The sequence below is a fragment of the Cladophialophora psammophila genome (assembly GCF_000585535.1).
Source record: "Cladophialophora psammophila CBS 110553 chromosome Unknown aczJe-supercont1.20, whole genome shotgun sequence".
Lineage (NCBI taxonomy): Eukaryota > Fungi > Ascomycota > Eurotiomycetes > Chaetothyriales > Herpotrichiellaceae > Cladophialophora > Cladophialophora psammophila.
This window is the reverse complement of record NW_006912941.1, coordinates 475,262-494,745: the sequence shown is the minus strand read 5'-3', so window position 1 is coordinate 494,745 and position 19,484 is coordinate 475,262. Positions and strand designations below refer to the sequence as shown.

Genomic DNA, 19,484 nt, shown 5'->3' with positions numbered 1-19,484 from the left:
AAAGAAATCTGTCATGCAAAAACTTCTGGATACCGAGTAGACGATGCTGGGCACCGACTGGGCTCCGTCCCCCAAGCTCCCCCCCCCCCCCCCGGGCAATCGACAGGTTATGCCTTCTTGTTAGGGATCTGCAGACCATTGAGGCCTCCTTGGGCCCCCTCCGCGAGTCCCTGTTGTTGGCTCGTATTATGCAGTTCGTGCCAGAACCCACTGGGCCCCATGAGTCCCTGGGGGCAGCTGAGTGCTGCAAAGTTTGTACCGCTCTCTGGCGGACCCCAAACACAAGCCACCAAAGCTACATACAAGAATGACGCAGCATGGCGGCCTCCCATGAATGTTTGTCTGTCACCAGAACGCGGATTGCAGACAGCGAAAGCTGGATGAACATGCTTTTTCTCCTTTTGGCTTTGGCACATCGTTCGTTTCCGGACTGCAACATCCGTTTCTCCTTATCATTACTACGTTGATCCTGCGATCTGGAAGGCCATCCGACCTGGGGACATACCTAGACAATGCCTGCGTTGGGGGTTGCTGCTTCACATTCCAACGCTTGCAACCTTCTCGATCCAGCTACATCCAGTGAGATTCCCCTCAAGTAATTGACAACTCGACATACACAGAGCGCCAGGAGCCTATCTTCCTCCGCTGGTCCCAGCTCGTCTTCATCGTCACTCCACCTATTTGCCCACAATTTCGGCTCCAGTTCGAAGCAGCCACCCGAGACCTCTCCCGAAACCCCGACTCAACCCCAGACCAGACCGAAATACCAGGAGTTTGTGCATAGAGAACAAAGGGATTGTGGAGCGAGCCATAGCGGCTCAACAGCGGGACGGAACAAACAATTGAACAAAGACCTATACAGGAAGGGAAAGTCGAAAGGCTCGATGCGAGGAAGCCATGCCTCACACGACGCAGGCCCGGAGCCTCGCGAATTGGGTAACAAAGATGACGCTTCTTTCCAGGTGATAGTCCTGGTAAGTAAGGTTATATCCTCCTTCCATTTCCTGTGTCCCTGTGGCGCGCGATACCTTACGCGTTCGCTGGCGCAGGGAACACTGGACTTGACTTGAAGAATGCCTCAGCAGCTGACCATCGGCTCAGGGATCTACAGGCGGACCTCGCGAAGACAACATCACGGGGCTATTGGTGAGGGCGCCTCAGTCAGAATGGCGCAAGAACTCCATGATCGCAGTGGATGCTGGGGCGCACTTGTCCAGCATGATCCGCATCCTACAGAGAGAAATGCCATTGATGTCTGAAAAGCTGCCAGCTAAGGGATACTCGAAGCTGTTGGAGAAGGGCCCATTTGCCGGTCTTCGCTTTCCAAACATCAGTGCGAAGGCAAACGCACTCTACATCTTCCGCGAAATCCTCCATGGCTTTCTCATCACGCATCCGCATCTGGACCATCTCTCTGGCATGGCAATCAACACCCCAGCGCTCGAATATGGTAGAGAGGCGAAAGCGATTGTAGCTTTACCGTCCACCATCGAAGCTATCAAGAACCACATATTCAATGACTGGCTTTGGCCAAACCTGTCAGACGAAGGGAATGGTGTTGGCTTCGTAACCTATAGGCGGCTGATTGAAGGTGGCAATCCTCGCCTAGGACTGGGCGAATCTCGAGGTTATGTTAATGTCTGTGACGGTTTGGCCACAAAGTGTTGGAGTGTGAGCCACGGGAAATGTCACAGAAGGGCACACAGCGTATCCTATCAACATGGTGATGCGTTCGGGTACCCGTCCGAATACAACTTCCCGTCTAGGAGACTGTCTCGGATATCGGACGATCATGGCTATTTCGCCGCGGTCGCGCAACAACAGTCACAAAATGCTGGTGCCTATCCTCCTGGACCAGTTCAGATGTCTGCTGGTCCTGCCACGCCCGGCGGACCTTTGACCTCGAACCTTCTCGAGAACTGCCATTTATTTGAGCCGGTCTCAAGTTCGGCGTTCTTCATTCGCAATGATGCGACAGGCAACGAGCTGCTCATATTCGGCGACGTCGAACCCGACTCGGTCAGTTTGTCGCCTCGAAACCACATAGTCTGGGACGACGCGGCCGGTAAAGTTGCCAATGGAATGCTCAAAGGGATCTTCATCGAGTGTTCGTATGATGACAGCGTACGCAATGAGGATCTTTATGGTCACCTCTGCCCAAGACATCTGGTTGCAGAACTCACCTTCCTGGCCAATTGTGTCTGCAATCGGCGAAAACAGAAGACATCTGTCGACGGCGCAGCCACTGACACAGCTCTGGATGGATCAGCATCTGGTCGGTCCATTGGAGCTTCATCGGTACCGGATCTGTTGATGCGACAACCGCCGACACCATCAGAACTGAAACGCAAGCGCAAAAGGCCGGTGAATGGTGATTTGACCATCACGCCGGAAGTCGGGCGCGCCAGTTCTGACAGCCTGCCTTCGCCGCAACCTATGCCTATTGGGTACGTGGGAAACAGGTCTATCTCATCGACTCGTAGAAAGGTCTCCCACGAACCGCGAGAAACTGAACATGGAGCTGCTCCGCCCACTCCAGGGCGCGGCCGCAACGTCACCTTCCAAGCAGACTCAGCAACTTGGCCTGTGCAATCTTCGAGTGGTCCCGCGCTCACCACAGCAACAACCTCGACGGCTCACACTCACCACAGCTCATCTTCCCTCTCTGGTTCGGCCAACTATCAGCGGGAAAAGCTTCCCGAACCTCTCAAGGGGCTTACGATACATATTATTCATGTGAAAGATACATTGATGGATGGTCCAGCACCAGGGGACGTGATTCTGGGGCAGCTGCGGGCTTTGGGTGAGGAAGCAGGGCTAGGATGCGACTTTACTGTGACGAATTGTGGAGATAGTATATGGGTCTAGGCAGGATGTGACGGCGGCAACCGAGAATGCCATTGTGCTTGTGCTATGGAACCGAAATCCGTTTGGGGGCTTGTTGGAGTTCAGTTCACCATGTTAGCTCTTCCTGCACTGCCTGTACAAAAATTATATTGATGCTTGCTCTGCATCCAAGCTCCAGCACAGGGCCACGGAGTGATTAAGATGCAGATTTTCCTGACGAGTCTGTCGGATCAAGGAATCTTTAGACCTCGTTCCGGCCTTTGGATCGATCAGCCACTTCACTTCTGATCCAGTTGTGCCATCGATCAATCAGTCAGACGCGTGACCCCATCATCAGCGTTGAATCGTGAATTCACTATCCCAATCTTCACTGCTCTCCCTCTTCTCAGATCAACTCTCGCCAAGAGCAGCACTCGGTCCCAAAGTATATCAACCCCCTCGACTCTGCAAATTCTTTCGAAAGCTTTTCTTTTCCTTTTTCTTTTCCTTCCCTCGAGTTGCCCAAGGTGAGTCCGGCAAACACTGAGGCGCCTTCAGTCCAGCAGGGAGTGTGTGCACTATTCCCTTTCTCTTGGCTCTGGTCACACGAGATCCTGGCCAGGTAACCTGGAGTGGAGGCGGGTGGTTGGAGTGCCTTGTTCAAGGCCGGGTCCTCAGTTCAAAATGTGAAATTTTGTCAACTTCATCAAGTGATCTCCCTGTCTCCTTGCTCTGGGTCTGGTCTTGCTTACTACTCCCTGCTGTGTCTGTCTAGGTTGAACTTGGAAAGCTTTTCATCGTCGCTTGAGCTTTATGTTCGACTCTGGAGAAGAGCTGGCGTGGTGTCCAGTAGCGCAGATTTTAGTTGCAGGCGGGCAGTGAGGGTGTTTTTGTTCTTGTAGGAGTGATAGTAATGTGAAGGTGCTGAGTTCGATACTTCAGAACTTGTCGTGTTGTTGTGTTGTGTCGTCACTGCCTTCGCCTTCGCCTCTGCCTCTAATTCTTGAAGGCCCTCTCACGGCAACCAGCCTGTTCTTGTTGCACTTTCACATCCCCCAGCGCATGAACCGCTGCATCCCATAAGTCTAGTGTGACGAAGCCATCAGGCACAATCTGCTATGCCGGCGAACCTCTCCTCTCCTTCCACCGCAGCATTTCTGTCAGCTAAGAATCGAGGGAAAACACAGTTACAGAGAATAAGCATGCGATACGGGAAATGCGAACATGTTAGGGGAACTGAGGTGAGAGTCCAATGAGCACAAAACCGCAGCAAACCAACCAGACAACCAACACCACAGTGCGCAAGCCGACGTCCTCAGACACAGAAATGATGAGAGAGCGGATCGACGCGTACGCTTTTATCCGAGTAAGCACCAGAGACCTCCTACCGCCCAAAAAACCAACCTCGTCGCGTGCAATCGAGCAGCATTCCTATCCAAATCTCCCTCTTCTCTGTTCTGTGCGGCCCTCAGATTCACCCACGCATCCACCATCGGCGTCAACGCGTTCGCAGTGATGACAATACCCAGGCATCTTTGAACAGTCACTCGCGCTACGGGCGAGCTCTGACATCGTCGACTAAATTGCCAATATGCTGTAAGAGCCAGGATCGATAGTCCTTGGACGAGGTTGCGGATGCCATGAGGGTAGATGTATATCATCCCACTATCGGCCTTTGAGCTCGCTGTCGCCTCCAATACTCGAACCATATATCCCCCAAAGGCTGTCGCAGCTGATGCAGGAGATATGAAGCTCCATAAGCCGATGATGAAACCTCCGGAGCCGATCAGGCTCGTGAGAGCAGGGAGGACTGTACGTGACAGTGGACGAAGAGACATCTTTGCGTCGGACCTGGGTTGCCCCCTCGGAGGGAAGCCAGGAATGCCAGCTCGAAATTCCACACCCAGTTGCAAGCTACATAGGCACAAGCAGAAGCACTCCAGGCTGAGGGAGGGAAGAGCGAGGCTTCGGATGATGACTTGACGTTGACAGCTTCCGCGGTTGCACTTCACTCGCATGCAGAACCGTACAAACTTCTGCGGGTACTGCGGTATGCACAGCACAAGACGCGGAATTATGGCGACATCGGCCCTCGGTATAACATCAGACCAAACGCGTCCTCCTCCAAATCTCAGGTGATCGTACAGAGGGGCCTCCATTGCAAAGCAGATTTGGCAACAATTCTCCCAGCTAAAAAAAAATCGCCCCTGATCCATCAAAGGTGTGAGAAGCAGGTTTGAGGAGACTCAAGGCCATTCGAAAGACCATTTGACAGTCAAACCACGAGAAAAATCATCCTAAGGGAATACATAGAAGAACTGAAGTCGTGGAGATGTCCGAGCATCACTCCCACTCCCATTCTCACCATCATTCACATGATCACGACCATTCTCATTCTGGACCTGCTCATCTTTTTCAAGCCACCTCCTCGAGCGATCAACCACCAGATGGATGGAAAGAGAGCGGCGTCCGGGTCATTCCTGGAGACACTCTTGACACCAACACTGCTCAGACACCAGGGATGAATCGCGCTGCTGCTATAACCACTGCGCGCGTGGGCGCCCAAAAACTGTGGGCAGGAACCGTCAAGATTCACCCAAATGCCAAAACTGGTGCCCATCACCACGGCCATTTGGAAAGCGTCATCTACGTCGTGAAAGGCAAGGCACGAATGCGATGGGGCGAGAGGTTGGAATATACTGCAGAGGCTGGCCCAGGAGATTTCATATACGTGCCTCCTTACGTCCCGCACCAAGAGATCAATGCGAAGGAGGACGAAGAGCTGGAGTGCGTGTTGATGAGAAGCGACGGCGAGGCCATTGCAGTCAACTTGCCAGATGTCGAACCGGTGGAAAACCCAGAGGGTGTGAAATGGATTGACCCCACACACCCAACTGGGGGAGTGTGACCAGGTCTATATGCCCAATTTCAATCCACAAAGATATATCAGATATACAGAATCGGAACCAAAATCTCCGAATGGTCTCAACGTCCAAGTGGTGTGCGTGACGTCCCCTCAAGTGCACTTCAGGCGGGAACAAGAGCGTCTAGGAATCCAACGAATACCGAGGCCGCCTGGGTAGGGAGCTCCTGTTGCAGGTTAATTGCCGATTTTATATATAGGAGCAAGCAACAGATTCGACTCACCCAGCATTGCTGCAACCCCGGATACACTTTTGGTCATAGCGTGTCCTTCGGCATATATCTCCAACGAGACCGTTTATAACAGGCTTCTCCTCTTCCTCCAAGCGACTTGGCGAGTCCGCTCTTCAACGGCAGGCCCCGGCGGACAGGTTACACAGGAACCTGGAGACTTCCCTATTCTGACGTTGTCTTCATTGCGCTCTATACTGCTACTAGGTAAGTCTGCTGGAAGCCAAGAAGACTAGCCATTGATTCTCTGCACCCCGCATGATTCTGGTTCGGCATCTCTTCAAAGGATGCTGCACTGCCTTCGTCCATACCGTTCCACCGGACATGCGGTGGAGCTTCAAACACCAGAAATTCAAGCTGCGAGAAATGGGCAAAATCATCATAAGGACACAAGGAGCAGGATTGCGTCTATATATACTATGCAGCTGAAGACTCAGGGTAAGGTAACACTGGTAACTACTTCTTTCCTCTGCAAACATGGCCAGTATGACTACTCTCCTCGTCATCTTTCTCACTTTTGTTGCTTGCCCTTTGGCTGTCATTGGCAATCCAACCTCCGCGAACAATCCCCGTCCCACTGTTAAGATCGACTCTGGGGTTGTGGTTGGCATCACCAAAACAGACAACACCTCTGGACTCCAGTTGAACGCGTTCTTGGGCATTCCCTTTGCGGCACCTCCTGTTCGATGGGGTCCTCCTCAGCGACCAGCTCCCTGGACAGCTCCATTTTCTGCATCCAAGTATGGACCAGCATGTGTGCAGCAATTCAACTACCCGTTGTCCCGTCGCAATTTGATCTTGCAGTGGTTTAATACCCCTCCTCCCCCTGCGGGCGAAAGTGAAGACTGTCTGAACTTGTGTGTTTACGCTCCGCTTCCCAACGGTAAGGAAAAACCACAGCCAAAAGCAGTCATGGTCTGGTTATACGGCGGCGGGCTGCTTTACGGCTCGAATTCCCAAAGGCTTTACGATGGGTCGAATTTGGCAGCTAGTCAGGATGTCGTCGTCGTCGTCGTCAACTATCGCACAAATGTATTTGGATTTCCTGCGTCTCCTCAAATACCCGTCACAGAGAATAATCCGGGGTCAGTCCCATCTCGTCAAACCCCTCCTTTTGACCTCTTTTGATAACAAAAAAAAAAAACACAGATGGCTAGACCAACGTTTCGCGCTTGATTGGGTGCGACGCAACATTGCTGCGTTCGGGGGAGATCCTGGGAAAGTTACGATTTTTGGGGAGAGTGCTGGTGCTGAAAGGTAAGTCTCATACTCGGAGAAGGCAATATCCGTGGATCTGTCCCCCGTGTACAGCCTCGACCAGCGCTCAAGTCTGGGAAGAATTTGCTCTTATTGACGAGCTTCTGTTAATCACAGCGTCGACGCTCTGATCACTCAACCGCCCAAACCGCTGTCCTTCCGCGCAGCAATCATGGAATCCGGCACCGCAACCTTTCGAGGTCGCCCGGCAGACCCGTTCGCATCCTGGAACATCCTCGTGGCAGCAATGAACTGTTCCTCCGCCACAGACATTCTAGCATGCATGCGCTCCATACCGGCCACCACCATCAAGACATACAACGAGATGAACAGGATGCCGTGGATACCGGTCTTTGACAACGTGACGAGCGCAGACACTGCGCGCTCAAACCGTTTGAGCTCCACGCCGCAGAAGTCCAAAATTGCCCGCGTGCCCATCCTAGGCGGCACCAACGCCGACGAGGGCCGTCTGTACTCGGTGACGGCAAACGACTCGGCCTCGTTCATCCGGGTGCTCTTCCCCACGGCTACGGACCAGCAGGTCTCGAGCTTGCTGGCGGCGTATCCCATCGCCCCGGCCGGCGTGGGGTTTGGCAACAAGCTCGAACAGCTCGGCGCCGTGTACACGGACGTGATATTCCAGTGTCCGGCGCGCCTGGTCCACCTGGAGACGGCCCAGGTCGGCATCCCCAGCTACCGGTACTACTACAACGCGAGCTTCGCCAACACGGACCTCTTCCCGGACGCGGGCGTCTACCACTCGAGCGAGATCGGCATCGTGATGGGAACGTATCCCGCCACAAACGCCACGGCGTTCCAGCGCCGGTTGAGTAGGTATGTACAGAAGGTCTGGGCCGACTTCGCAAAGGATCCGTACTATAATTCGTCTTCTCCTTCCACGCCCCCGTGGCCCCAGGTTCCCGCTGCTATGGGCATGTTGGGCGGAGGCGTACGCGCCGAGGACGGGCCGGACGCCAAGGGAGCGAATCTCACCGTGCTGAATCGAAACCAGACGGACGTGATCGATCAGCGGTGCGCCCTGTACCAGGCCTTCTATGATGCTTTGGGCCATTGAGGATAGATTGGCTGGCTGGCTCGCTGGCTGGGACGCACCAGATGGAAAAAATGGGAAAGAGGGAAGAGGAAGAGCAAAAGGAGAAAAGGAGGGATTAGCATGCCCTGTACTCCGTAAATGCCTGATTGGCGAACTGATTGACGATCGCCGAGAGTTCCTCGTGGGCGGGAACGATGTCGTATCGTATCGTGTCCCGTGTCTCGTCGAACTGGCTTTGTTAGGCACTTCTGATTATATGTGCTGGAATCGTTCCGATAAAGTGTCACGAGTAGAGGCTTGCGGCTTGCTTCGTCGATTCTAGTTTCGCTCCGGTTGATAACATTCGATGTTCCTCAATCGTGGGCCCTTGGTCGCAAATGCACTGCACTGTGTCTTCTGACCCAGAATTTTCTCGGAGACCACGCCCTCAGCCAAGGTTAAAGAAGATCTTTTCTGACAGCTGCATCGACGCCCCTTGAGCCTGCCTGGCCGTGCATCACGAAAAACAGTCCAATCGTGCTTGAGAAGCATTGCTGTCATTGTCTTTAGTTCTTTATTTGGCTGTCAGGTCAGGTCCGCACTGGTGGATAGACGGAAGAATGGCAAGGCGTTTGTTTGCCGAAGAATAAGATGCGGTAGTGAGTGCAAGCAAGAGCGCAAGATGTCCATCCCGTGCAACACGACATGATTGGCATCAGCGTGGGCTGGAAAAGACATATCGTCACCGTAGGTGTTAAATTCGCTGTGACGAGCTGGGACGGACATCTTGTTGGCCCTCGCGCACCGGCATTGCTGGGGGGGAATTGTCCCCGTTCCCATTGTGCAAGGCTGGGGTTCCTCACTCAATCCCTTCTCAGACGGGCTTCCCGGTAAATCTAAGAGGATACGAGTTGTTGGGATGGTCTTCATTGTTCAGCTCCTGGACAGTTTTTCCTTGTCCACCATCCGCTCCTCATCTTTCCTTCCGCCCTCTTCGGCTCCATCCTTCGGAAGGGGCAAATTCTTCAAGCACGGAGCGTAGAACAACTGTCCGCTCCAGGCACCCTTAGCCGTACCCCCAGCCACGACGCACCAAAGCAAGATGACCGCGATGCTAAAGACCGTGCCCAGCACCTTGAAGAACTTGCTCGGCATCTCGACCCCAAAGGTCATGGTTGAGATTGCGTACACGCCTAAGGGGAACGTGAATCCCCACCAACCCATATTAAAGGGAAAGGGACGCGTGGAGTAGATGGTCGCGAGGGCGAAGACGAGCCAACACAGACCGAACCCCCACATTATCAGCGCCACGAAGAAGCCGAGGATGTAGGCAACGTCGCCTGCCACCGGGAGATTGTGGAAGAAGTGCACACGGGGGAATACGAGCCGGGACACCTTGCCCAGATACATGATCGTGTAGCCGCCCATGCCTAGAGGTCCCAAGGGGAGAAATGAGGACACGACGACCTCGCGTGGGGGGAGCTTGTGTAAGGCCAGACGCTGGTAGTACATTACCAACACCGTGACCGCGAGAGGGGTTGCTGGTCGTTTCGTTAGCAAGTGGACAGGAGGATCCAGGTAGACGAGGAAGTGGAGGGGGGAATTCTCTGCGCCGCTGGCTATGGCGACCAGGCCTTCCAAAGGGCACTTACCCATACCCCACATGACATATGAAGTTATCAATGTACCCAAGGCGTGGTCGGGGGAATCAAGCAGTTCGGCGACCTCACTTCCTAGAGACATTAATCAGCACCTTTCCCTTCTCCTTCCAAGTAGAGTGACGGGGCACGCTCGAGTTCCTTTGCGATCGGCAAGGGAGGAGATCAGTACTTACCAGCCCCAGAGGCAACAATTGTACTTGCAATCGGCAACAGCTGTGCCGCCGTGATCCTCTCCAAGCCCTGCGAGTCGCGTTGACTCATCAGCAGAAACGGTAGTGACACCGTCACGGCCACGGCGACCACGGAATCAACCATCCAACAAATCCACGCGACCCACACGCTCCAATAACCCCAGTAGGGGCAACACAGGATAATCCAGCTCTCGACCAAGGTGGCGAAGCCCATGGGGATGGTGCCCAGGAACAACGAATTCGTAGGGTCGGCGATCATGACGGCCCAGATCTCCGGGTAGAGGGTGTATCGGAGGAAAGAGGCAGTGAAGGCCAGGGTGAAGAGCACGCTGTTGAGGACGAAGAACACCACCGAGAACCAGTACAGCCACGCGGCCTTGAAGGGGATCGTGATCAGCAGCAGAGAGCAAATGCCCGTCCCCATGGTCACGCTAAACCAGGACGGCGAAAAGTTCCGCACCACGCGGCGCCAGCCAACATCGTACTTGGAGGGCGGTGGTATTGCTTCTGGTGATGTGGATTTTGAAATGGTGGTAATGGACTCTGTGTCTCCCGACGGATCAGATCTTCTGACAGGTCGATGGGTTTGTTGTATACTGCTTCGTGAACGCAGGCGGTTGAAATCGGGCCGCGACACCATCTGGCTGGCGGGGATGGCCATGGCTGGGTTGTTGGAGGCTATGCGCTCCATTCTGCCGTCCTCGTCGCCGGGGTCGACCATTGTGGTTGATGTTGACGCGGGATGATGATGATGGACGAAAAGCAGGTCAGGTCAAGCATCATGATCATTGACCCTGGTTTATATTGGGGTCCGCCAGATGACGTCTGTAAAAAATATGCTTTTGAGGCGGCGAGGTGAGTGTTGGACATCGGCGCGGTCATCTGGCCGATCCTGTGGCGGCGTCATCGAACTCCGAATACGCTTAGTAAAGCAGCTCACTAGCACCGTGATAGGACCGTGACTAGCCTAAGATGGTAGTCTAGACTTACTAAAAGTGACCTTGCTAGTAAGCTAAGAACAGAGGACAGAATAACGACAGTACCTGGGCACGCAGCCTTGTATATAGAGCCACAGGTAGGCTTGGTGACCAGAAAGAAGGAAGAGACCAAACAAAACCTAAATAAGTATCAGATATGAGCCCAAGCTATTTATGAGAAACATATCCCTCGAGCTTGTATGGTGTTTGAAAATAACTCGTCGAACGAATAAGATAACTCCTAGCTTAGACCAAGTATATGGCGTTCTTAGACCTTGGCCTTTCTGAAGTAACAAGTCGCAAAACCAGAAGTCCGGTATCGTAGCGCGGAGACGAACCCCAGAACACCGCTTGCTATCTCTCTGAAACAAGCCAACTCCATCCTAGCTCTGTTGTGTAAGTTCATCCATAATCCCTTCTGCAAGCCCAATGCTGCCCATTCACCTCTCTGCCAAACTCTTGACGCCCTTGCAGGATTGCTCTTCGAGCCTCACCAACTGGCCTTTGTCATCCTGGTCCGTGTACACCAAATACTCGGTGTCCTGGATTGTTACCACCTGGCCACTGTCTTCGCGCTTTCTCTTCTGACCTGGCCTCGATATCGCGCTCCGAGTCGTCGGTCCGGCTTGGGTCTCATCAAACTCATCATCGTCCTCAACTTTGATCACTTCTCTTCCTGACCGAGTAGGTTTTCTTCCTCGAACGTCTTTTTGGAATTCGTCTGGAACCTTAGGGATCTCAATGGCGCTATTCATCTGGGGTTGACCTGCGTCCATGCACTTGGTGCAAATAGGATTGCCGTCATCGTCGAATTCCATCTCGGACCATGAACAGAATTTCCCACACTTGACGCACTCGCCCTTCTCGCCTTTCGCAGGTTGTCGATTGGCAGCCGATTCATGAAACCGTTTGTGCACGGCTGTGACGGTACCTCCACCTTTTGTAGCCATATCCTGGAGGTCTTCCACTTCCCTTGCCAGCTCGTCCTCGAGTCCGTCAACATCCATGTCTGGCGTCTTAGGTGGCCATGATGCGGAGGATTCACGACGCGAGCCTGCCTTCTGGTTTTGCTTCTAGTGGGATGCGGCCTGTTCCATCTCTGTCTTGATATCAATCGACACTCGTTTCATGATAATTGTTGAGGAGAGGTGTTTGCCCAGGTTCATCCAAAAGGCATCCAGTTTCACAACATGGGACCACCACTTCTGTGTGAAGAGTAGCGCATTAAGGATAGCATACTCGGCGGGAATAGAGCATCCAGCGATCCAGGCCCTAGGTCTTTTTTGCCTTGGCATATTGTCGCTATTGAAATGGATCTCGGTAATCAATCAGAGAAGTCGAATCGACGAAGACGGTGAGCGCTGAAGTTTCAGTTGTCAGACCAATGACAGCAAGCATAGAGTCGAAAGCAGGCTTATGAGAGGTATTTGCGTCTGCCAAGTCTTCAAATAATCTACAACCTCCAACTTCAGAAGTGTAGAAAGGGCGAATGAATCGGTAAAGCAAATGCTAGGGGCCAAAGGACGATATGTCTCAGAAAAGTGTAAATGTCATTGCTGTTGAGAGAGGCGGTCAAAGAGGAGGCTGGTGCACTCCTCCTGAGCTGTTTATTGGGGGGAGAAGTTGAAATGTAGGTCCCGAACGTGTTTTGAACAGGAAGCGAAATTGAAAGTGGAAGTGAAAGTGGAAGTTAAAGTGAGAGCAATGACCATGGCATTTGAAAGCAGTATTCGCTAGGGGCTCTCGTTATTTGGCTCCAGGTCCAGGTCCTCGGATGTCTCGTCTTCAAGCTCAGCATTGCTTTCAGTCTCCTCATCATCCAGGAGCGGGACAAATCTAAAATCGACAAAGGCGACACTGCCGGGGGTAGGCGGTGCATTGACGGACACACTGTCATCTCGACGTGGGCCAACGTTGGCACCATCACCCAAGTCAATCATGAACTGCAAGCTAAGTACTCCCTGTTGATCTTGACGAATGCTGACTTTACTGGCCAAGGCCATAGCCCGTCCTGCTCTCTTGATCATGTCGAACTTGTATTTCTGGCAAATCCGGCCGTGGCTTCTAGATGGTGGAATGACCGAAAATGTTTCTGTGACCAGGGGTTGCTTCTTTGATTTAGGTCCGCTGGGGGTGGGATCGTTCTTCGATTCGGGCATAAAGTCCACAGTGCTATCACCAAACGGCCCTCCTTCGCCCTCCAATGAGAAAAAAGGGGCAGAGCGACTCGAAGCATTGATTACAAGAACAGTTGGATTGGTGCCCGAGAGTTCTCCAATGGCATCATTTAGCCAAGCACTCCGCATAATTGCTTTCAAACACAGCGCGTTCCGGTCAAGGGGAATACCACCATCGTCTCCATAGTCGTCATGAGCCACGTACGTGTTCATCTCACACGTTGTGGTGACCGATCCTTCTTGAATTTTGATGGTGAGCGGTGCACCAGGCTCTTGATACGAAATCCGGCATGTTCCTCCGAGCGCCAGAGCCGGAGTGTTGAAAGCGTTCCCAAACGAGGATGAAAATCCACCATAGGGATTGCGAACCGAGGAAGTGGCTTCGGCGATCCCAAAGATCTGGAGTGTTTCAAGGAGGGCAACAATTGAGACTGAAAATGTGGGCAACGAATGGTCCTCCTCGTTAAGCCTCAGATTATACGATGAGAACAGTGCTTTGTCAAGAAAGGTCAGGCCTTGAACGACTCGCGCTTCCTCGACGGAAAATTTGATCCCTTGTCGGGTGATCTGCACTTCCGCACGCTGCGAAAAAGCAATGCACCGAAGCAACAGGTGCAATTGCCTAGCAGATGTTGACATTGCTGTGAAAATGGGGGAGCCTGCCATTTTTCAGGAGCTTGAGCCTGTTGACACGACGAGCCCCAGTGGATGTCGACCCAAATGGACGGATGCAGATGTACAGATCGTCGACAGAATCTTAGACATAGACACCGAATCCGCAGATGGCGTAGACGGCCCCGAAACTATACATGTGTCAATATATTCGTGTCAAGCTCCATGATCTTTTGCCCGCACGTACCCAAATGCCAGTGAAGCAGGGATCCCGAAGATAGGTATTGAGAGAGGAGACTTGTTCAGGGCGAAGAGTCCAGTGAGTATCAGTCCTGCATACCTAAGTCAATATGCGTCCGAGAGCCAGTCCTCGCGGAGTGTCTCACCAATGAGCAACAGAAACAATCCTACGTTCAATTGGCTTTCCTTACCAACCGTAGGCTGGAAAGGGCTGCCTGCGGCTGCTTGCCACACTTCGTACAGCGACATTGACGTGGATAACAAGGCCGTCGAATGCAAGTTCAAGCGCTTGACCTGGTGGATTTCATATCGAGGAAAGGTCCGCAGTTGCAAGGTGGTCTCCAAATGTCTTGGGGCAAGACGACGGGCAGCAGCAAAGGCCATAAGCAGCAACTTTTCCGAGATGATGCGCTAGTCTTTTTGTGGTAGTGATCGTTGCGGTGTCTTGCGCTGCCGCCCGAAGTCGCTTGTTGCGCCTCTCAACTTCGCGGCTCTAGGTTGATCAGCAAGTCTTGACTGCGGCGACGTCCGTTCACACGCTTGCGACGTGTCATATAACGCATTGTTCAGTATATCCATGAGATCGAAGTCAGCCCGATGGCGCCTATAAATAGTGAACGTGAGAATCCCTGGGTGTGGCAGAATATCATGGGCATTCTTACTGACCCGTCACAACGCAGATACGAAGAGGAAGGCGTCAGAAGATGCGGCTTCCTCTCGCTCCAAAAAAGCAAGAACGGAGTCGCCAGTACTGGAGGATGGTGTCAAGCATGAAGAGGTAAATTCATCTCTGGCCCCGAATCTCCGGCCACATGCCTTTCAACCCTCCCCAGGCGGGGATCTTTCCGCCCGATGATAATTTGTATCGCTTTCAAACAAATATTTCTACGGATTCAGACTCAACAATATCCCTCTCATACCTCGAAGATTACGAGGTTCCATACCATTATTCTCATACTGGGCGTCCTGCATTGAAGACAACCGAGACTAATCTCTTCTCCGAACAGTCCGACACGGAACCCCTCATTACCCCTACACCCGTCGACTTTCCCGACAAACCGGCTGTCGTCGAAGAGAAACAAGGATTTATTGAGTTCAGGGTGGTCAACAACGATAATTCGAGGGAGAGCAACATCATATTGACCGGGTTGAAATGTATCTTTCAGAAACAATTGCCGAAAATGCCCAAGGACTACATCGCTCGGCTAGTGTACGATAAAACGCATCTATCCATGGCTATCATCAAGCAGCCGCTCGAGGTGGTTGGGGGTATCACATACCGGCCCTTCAACTCGAGGAGGTTTGCTGAGATTGTCTTCTGCGCGATCTCGTCGGATCAGCAGGTCAAGGGTTACGGTGCTCATCTGATGGCGCACTTGAAAGACTATGTCAAAGCTACTTCGCCGATTATGTATTTTCTGACCTACGCCGACAACTATGCGATTGGTTACTTTAAAAAGCAGGGATTCACCAAAGAGATCACTTTGGAGAAGTCGATTTGGATGGGGTACATCAAAGATTACGAAGGAGGTACAATCATGCAATGCAGCATGTTGCCCCGGATCCGCTATCTGCAGGCTCCCCGAATGCTTCAGAAGCAAAAAGAGGCGGTCATGGCCAAGATTCGGGCAGTGAGCAAGTCTCACATCGTTCATCCTCCTCCGGCGCAGTGGAAGAATGGCATCGTCGAGATAGATCCCATGTCGATTCCGGCGATCAAAGAGTCGGGATGGTCTCCTTCCATGGATGAACTTTCCCGACAACCTCGACACGGCCCGAACTATAATCAGCTCCTCCACTTGCTCAACGACATGCAGAATCATACAGCCGCCTGGCCATTTGCACAGCCTGTCAATAAAGATGAGGTGCCTGACTACTATGAGGTCATCAAAGAGCCAATGGATCTGTCGACAATGGAGGAACGACTGCAGAACGATCTGTACCCCAGGCCAGAAGACTTCATTAAGGATGCCAAACTCATATTCGACAACTGTCGACGCTACAACAACGAAACCACACCGTATGCGAAAAGCGCCAACAAGCTGGAAAAGTTCATGTGGCAACAGATCAAGAATATTCCCGAATGGTCGGTGAGTGGTTGTATTCTGACAATGGTTCGGAGGTCGGATATACTGACATGTCTTTCCAGCACCTGGCGGAATAACGACGTTATCTTCGATGCATTCTGTAAAGACCCGCATAAGACTTGGTGTTGGTACCATAGCATTGTGGCTTTGTGGATGGCTTTTTTCCTGGGGAGTTGGCGGCGAGCAGTGGATGATTACATGGAATAATGACTTAGCCTTCTTTTTCTTGCATACGAGATGATACCCAAACTGCATCAGAGGCGTTTGATCTGGTTGATCCACTGAGACATGGAATGGGAAACAATGGTACGAGGTACCCAAGGGTAGTTTGCATCAGCCATGCCGATAGGTGCTGACTCGAAGATTGGCAAAGTCCGAGGGACAGGGACAACCTCGTAGTTAGATGACGAACTGCCAGTGCGGCATGTGCCGTAGTTGTGTGGCTGGCAGATACTCTACAACGGAAGAATGAGAGGAAGAGACAGTCCGGGGCCCTGCAGATTGTCGGGGCTCGATGGAACCAATTACTGCCCACAAGGAGGTTGCCCCGGCCGTGCCCAATTCCAGGTTCCCCTGCCACATGTTGCGCTCTGCGCTCCCTGCGCTCCCCTACCATGTTTCCTTGCTTTTTGGCCAGAAACCACCAACCACCGCCCTCAACTTCACTCCGACCAGACTAAACAAGACAAGACAAAGACGACACGGCTCTTACTGTACCTCTACATACACCACTTCTCCCGATCGCTGAATTCTCTTCGACACGCTCGCTACTGTCTCTTCACCCGCCATGTTCACCATGTAAACTCAGGCCCACCAGCCTGCAACTCGCACTCGCAACTCAGTCACTAGGACCTCACGTCACTTCCACCTCACCTCTACTTCACACCGTAATCCCCACCGAGACCAAGTTCGCCGATCAAATCAGATTGCGGTGGCTGTAATAAAATCCTCCCACGTAAAAAACCTCGCGCCTTCTTTTATACCCTGAGAGACACAGACTGCGTGGCGTACCGCGACACCACAAACGCAATGGCAAAACTAGCGAGCCGAGGTGAGGATGTCGAAGTCCGCAACCGACTGCCCACGTTGATGGAGGTTCTTGGAAGGAGGACTTTGGCTCCAGTCGATCTCTTCTCATTCTACATTTACATGCGCGATCAACAACGCTCGGTGGACTACCTGGACTTCTGGTTTGTTTTCTCTCTGAAACAAAGGCTTGGATCAAGATTAACTCATTTTCAACAGGCTCGATGTATCTCAACACATGTCCTTATGCCGCCACTACGTCCGAGAACTGCGCCGTTCGATGCTCGTCGACACGCCAGAGATGGAAAAGACTACCAGCAAAAGGTCCTCGGCGTTGCTTGAACAGTTTGAATTGGGTGAAGGAGCGGACTCAAGAAGGAGTGGCCAGGAATCAAGGGTGTCTGCCATCTTAAGATCAGACAACGGAGGCGCTGCCGCTGCAGGCGCCAGACCACCCCGAAGCAGAGGAGAAGGAGGCGCCGGTGGTGCCAACGATCACTCCCCAGCACATAGCATGGGATCCGTACATTCCAGAAACGTCAATCGACCCTCCGGCGACCGGCCGTCTCCTTCAGAACTACCACAACCCACCTATTCCACTCCTGAAGTGCGGACAGATTCAAATTCTCCTGGGCATAGTGTCGCTAGGGCCGACATTAAAGCCAGCGCGGAGAAGATCCTCTACACCTTTGTGCTGCCTGGATCGGAGCGAGAAATTGTTCTGCCAGACACAATGCTGAATAGGATTATTCGAGCAATTGAAGAAGAAGGACGAGACGATCCGGAGGTATTTGACGACGCCAAGGACTACGTCTTTCAAGCGATGGAAAGGGATGCATTTCCAGGGTTTTTGCAGGCCAAAGCTTTGGGAAATCTGGTCCCGTTGAGTGTGCTGATCAGGCTGGCTATTGGCCTGGCGAGCTTGATGGCCGGGTTTTGGGCCGGTTATTACATGATTCTGAGAGATAGGTCGAGGGCTACTCGTTGCTGGGTAAGGACTCCCCCTCAACATCATCGTCGTCTCACACTGACCGAAACCTTTAGCTTATCTTTCCCTTCACAATCGGCTGCTATTTCCTCGTCTCCTACCAATACAAACTCGACATCATTGCCGCTTACCTGGGATTTAGTGAATACACGTGGATGAACTGGTCGCGAGTCAGGGAGCCGTTTGTGCGTCGACTGCTTCTCACTCGAGCAACCATTGCATTCTTGATGTTTGCGGCGGCGGCGGTGGCGTTAAGTGTCTTGTTTATATTTGTGCCGGGTACCAGGTTCTAGCCCTTGAAGAATATGTGATGAGATCGGATTGATGCAATGAAAATGGGCGTTACGGTGTTCAGTGTGTGCCTGAAACGATCGCCGGGCTCGGAGAGCGGTGAGATTCACCGTGCTTCATGTCCAGCGAAGGGATCAACGGTGTCGGGAACAGAAGGCGTTGATGGGAGTCTGTCATGATGAGTGGGCCAGCTGCAGTCATCAATTTAATGAGAAGAAATGATGAAGGATGCAGGCAGGCGGGAAATACAGCGAGCGCAGAAACGGCAAAACACTGGAAGTGAGATATTTTCGCAACAACAACAACAACACAACGTACAAGCGAGGGCAGTAGATCGACAGCAAGAGAGACACATGGAGCTTGGATATGTATGCTGTTAGCTATGTGGCAGCTGGGACTCGTGAGCCTTTGATATGCCCGAACGTCACATGCAGAGTTGATCGAGCTTCAATTTTTTTTTCCCTTTTCTTTTTTTCTCCGTCATCCCATTGCCGCCAAAGGATGGTCTCTGCCTTTGCAGAGGGCATTGACAAGTAAGCATGAACCAGGTCCACTACGGTATTGCAGATGAACGCGGTCGTAGCCCAAGCAAAGTATGGGCGGGGGAAAGGGGGGTTGTACATACATATGTAGATAGGAGAACGGGATAAGGATAAGGCTGAGATAGCATGGAGTATACAGGATAGGGCCCGGTAGGATCTGGAGAGGAAAGGAGAGGAAAGGAGGGGACGAGGACGAGGACAACTAGATATTCTTCATTAAGCTCGTGAGTTCATTTGTCCTCGTCTACGTAGGCCTCGGACAGATCTATTCTATCTATCCTGCCGCCACGTGTCGATGACTGTACTCACTCACCCACTCGTCGAGGGGTACGGGGTAGCGTTGAATGAAGGCCCTCTCGATGCGGTCTGTCTCAGCTGGTGTTGGCTCAGATAACCGGTTCCATCTGGTATATTCTGGTCTGG

At 52.5% G+C, this 19,484-nt stretch overlaps 10 protein-coding genes across 10 annotated transcripts; 5 read left to right on the top strand and 5 right to left on the bottom strand.

The window, feature by feature from the left end:
• Positions 1–1,182: 1,182 nt before the first annotated feature.
• A1O5_10562 (uncharacterized protein) lies at positions 1,183–2,868 on the top strand (the record flags this gene model as incomplete). The annotated part of the gene is made up of 1 exon (XM_007751138.1): positions 1,183–2,868. The coding sequence occupies one exon, from the start codon at positions 1,183–1,185 to the stop codon at positions 2,866–2,868; it is 1,686 nt and encodes a 561-aa protein (XP_007749328.1).
• Positions 2,869–4,184: 1,316 nt separating this feature from the next.
• A1O5_10561 (uncharacterized protein) lies at positions 4,185–4,664 on the bottom strand (the record flags this gene model as incomplete). The annotated part of the gene is made up of 1 exon (XM_007751137.1): positions 4,185–4,664. The coding sequence occupies one exon, from the start codon at positions 4,662–4,664 to the stop codon at positions 4,185–4,187; it is 480 nt and encodes a 159-aa protein (XP_007749327.1).
• A 494-nt stretch (positions 4,665–5,158) lies between these two features.
• On the top strand, positions 5,159–5,734 carry A1O5_10560 (uncharacterized protein; the record flags this gene model as incomplete). Its single annotated transcript, XM_007751136.1, has 1 exon — positions 5,159–5,734. One exon carries the CDS (start codon positions 5,159–5,161, stop codon positions 5,732–5,734), a length of 576 nt encoding a protein of 191 aa, XP_007749326.1.
• A 731-nt stretch (positions 5,735–6,465) lies between these two features.
• On the top strand, positions 6,466–8,311 carry A1O5_10559 (uncharacterized protein; the record flags this gene model as incomplete). The annotated part of the gene is made up of 3 exons (XM_007751135.1): positions 6,466–7,064; positions 7,129–7,236; positions 7,354–8,311. The coding sequence occupies 3 exons, from the start codon at positions 6,466–6,468 to the stop codon at positions 8,309–8,311; spliced, it is 1,665 nt and encodes a 554-aa protein (XP_007749325.1).
• Positions 8,312–9,202: 891 nt separating this feature from the next.
• On the bottom strand, positions 9,203–10,842 carry A1O5_10558 (uncharacterized protein; the record flags this gene model as incomplete). The annotated part of the gene is made up of 3 exons (XM_007751134.1): positions 9,203–9,810; positions 9,922–10,002; positions 10,104–10,842. The coding sequence occupies 3 exons, from the start codon at positions 10,840–10,842 to the stop codon at positions 9,203–9,205; spliced, it is 1,428 nt and encodes a 475-aa protein (XP_007749324.1).
• Positions 10,843–11,538: 696 nt separating this feature from the next.
• Positions 11,539–12,105, bottom strand: A1O5_10557 (uncharacterized protein; the record flags this gene model as incomplete). Its single annotated transcript, XM_007751133.1, has 1 exon — positions 11,539–12,105. One exon carries the CDS (start codon positions 12,103–12,105, stop codon positions 11,539–11,541), a length of 567 nt encoding a protein of 188 aa, XP_007749323.1.
• A 726-nt stretch (positions 12,106–12,831) lies between these two features.
• A1O5_10556 (uncharacterized protein) lies at positions 12,832–13,941 on the bottom strand (the record flags this gene model as incomplete). The annotated part of the gene is made up of 1 exon (XM_007751132.1): positions 12,832–13,941. The coding sequence occupies one exon, from the start codon at positions 13,939–13,941 to the stop codon at positions 12,832–12,834; it is 1,110 nt and encodes a 369-aa protein (XP_007749322.1).
• Positions 13,942–14,032: 91 nt separating this feature from the next.
• A1O5_10555 (uncharacterized protein) lies at positions 14,033–14,376 on the bottom strand (the record flags this gene model as incomplete). The annotated part of the gene is made up of 3 exons (XM_007751131.1): positions 14,033–14,078; positions 14,135–14,219; positions 14,274–14,376. The coding sequence occupies 3 exons, from the start codon at positions 14,374–14,376 to the stop codon at positions 14,033–14,035; spliced, it is 234 nt and encodes a 77-aa protein (XP_007749321.1).
• Positions 14,377–14,939: 563 nt separating this feature from the next.
• Positions 14,940–16,291, top strand: A1O5_10554 (histone acetyltransferase; the record flags this gene model as incomplete). The annotated part of the gene is made up of 2 exons (XM_007751130.1): positions 14,940–16,217; positions 16,277–16,291. The coding sequence occupies 2 exons, from the start codon at positions 14,940–14,942 to the stop codon at positions 16,289–16,291; spliced, it is 1,293 nt and encodes a 430-aa protein (XP_007749320.1).
• A 952-nt stretch (positions 16,292–17,243) lies between these two features.
• On the top strand, positions 17,244–18,521 carry A1O5_10553 (uncharacterized protein; the record flags this gene model as incomplete). The annotated part of the gene is made up of 3 exons (XM_007751129.1): positions 17,244–17,404; positions 17,460–18,231; positions 18,285–18,521. The coding sequence occupies 3 exons, from the start codon at positions 17,244–17,246 to the stop codon at positions 18,519–18,521; spliced, it is 1,170 nt and encodes a 389-aa protein (XP_007749319.1).
• Positions 18,522–19,484: the final 963 nt, after the last annotated feature.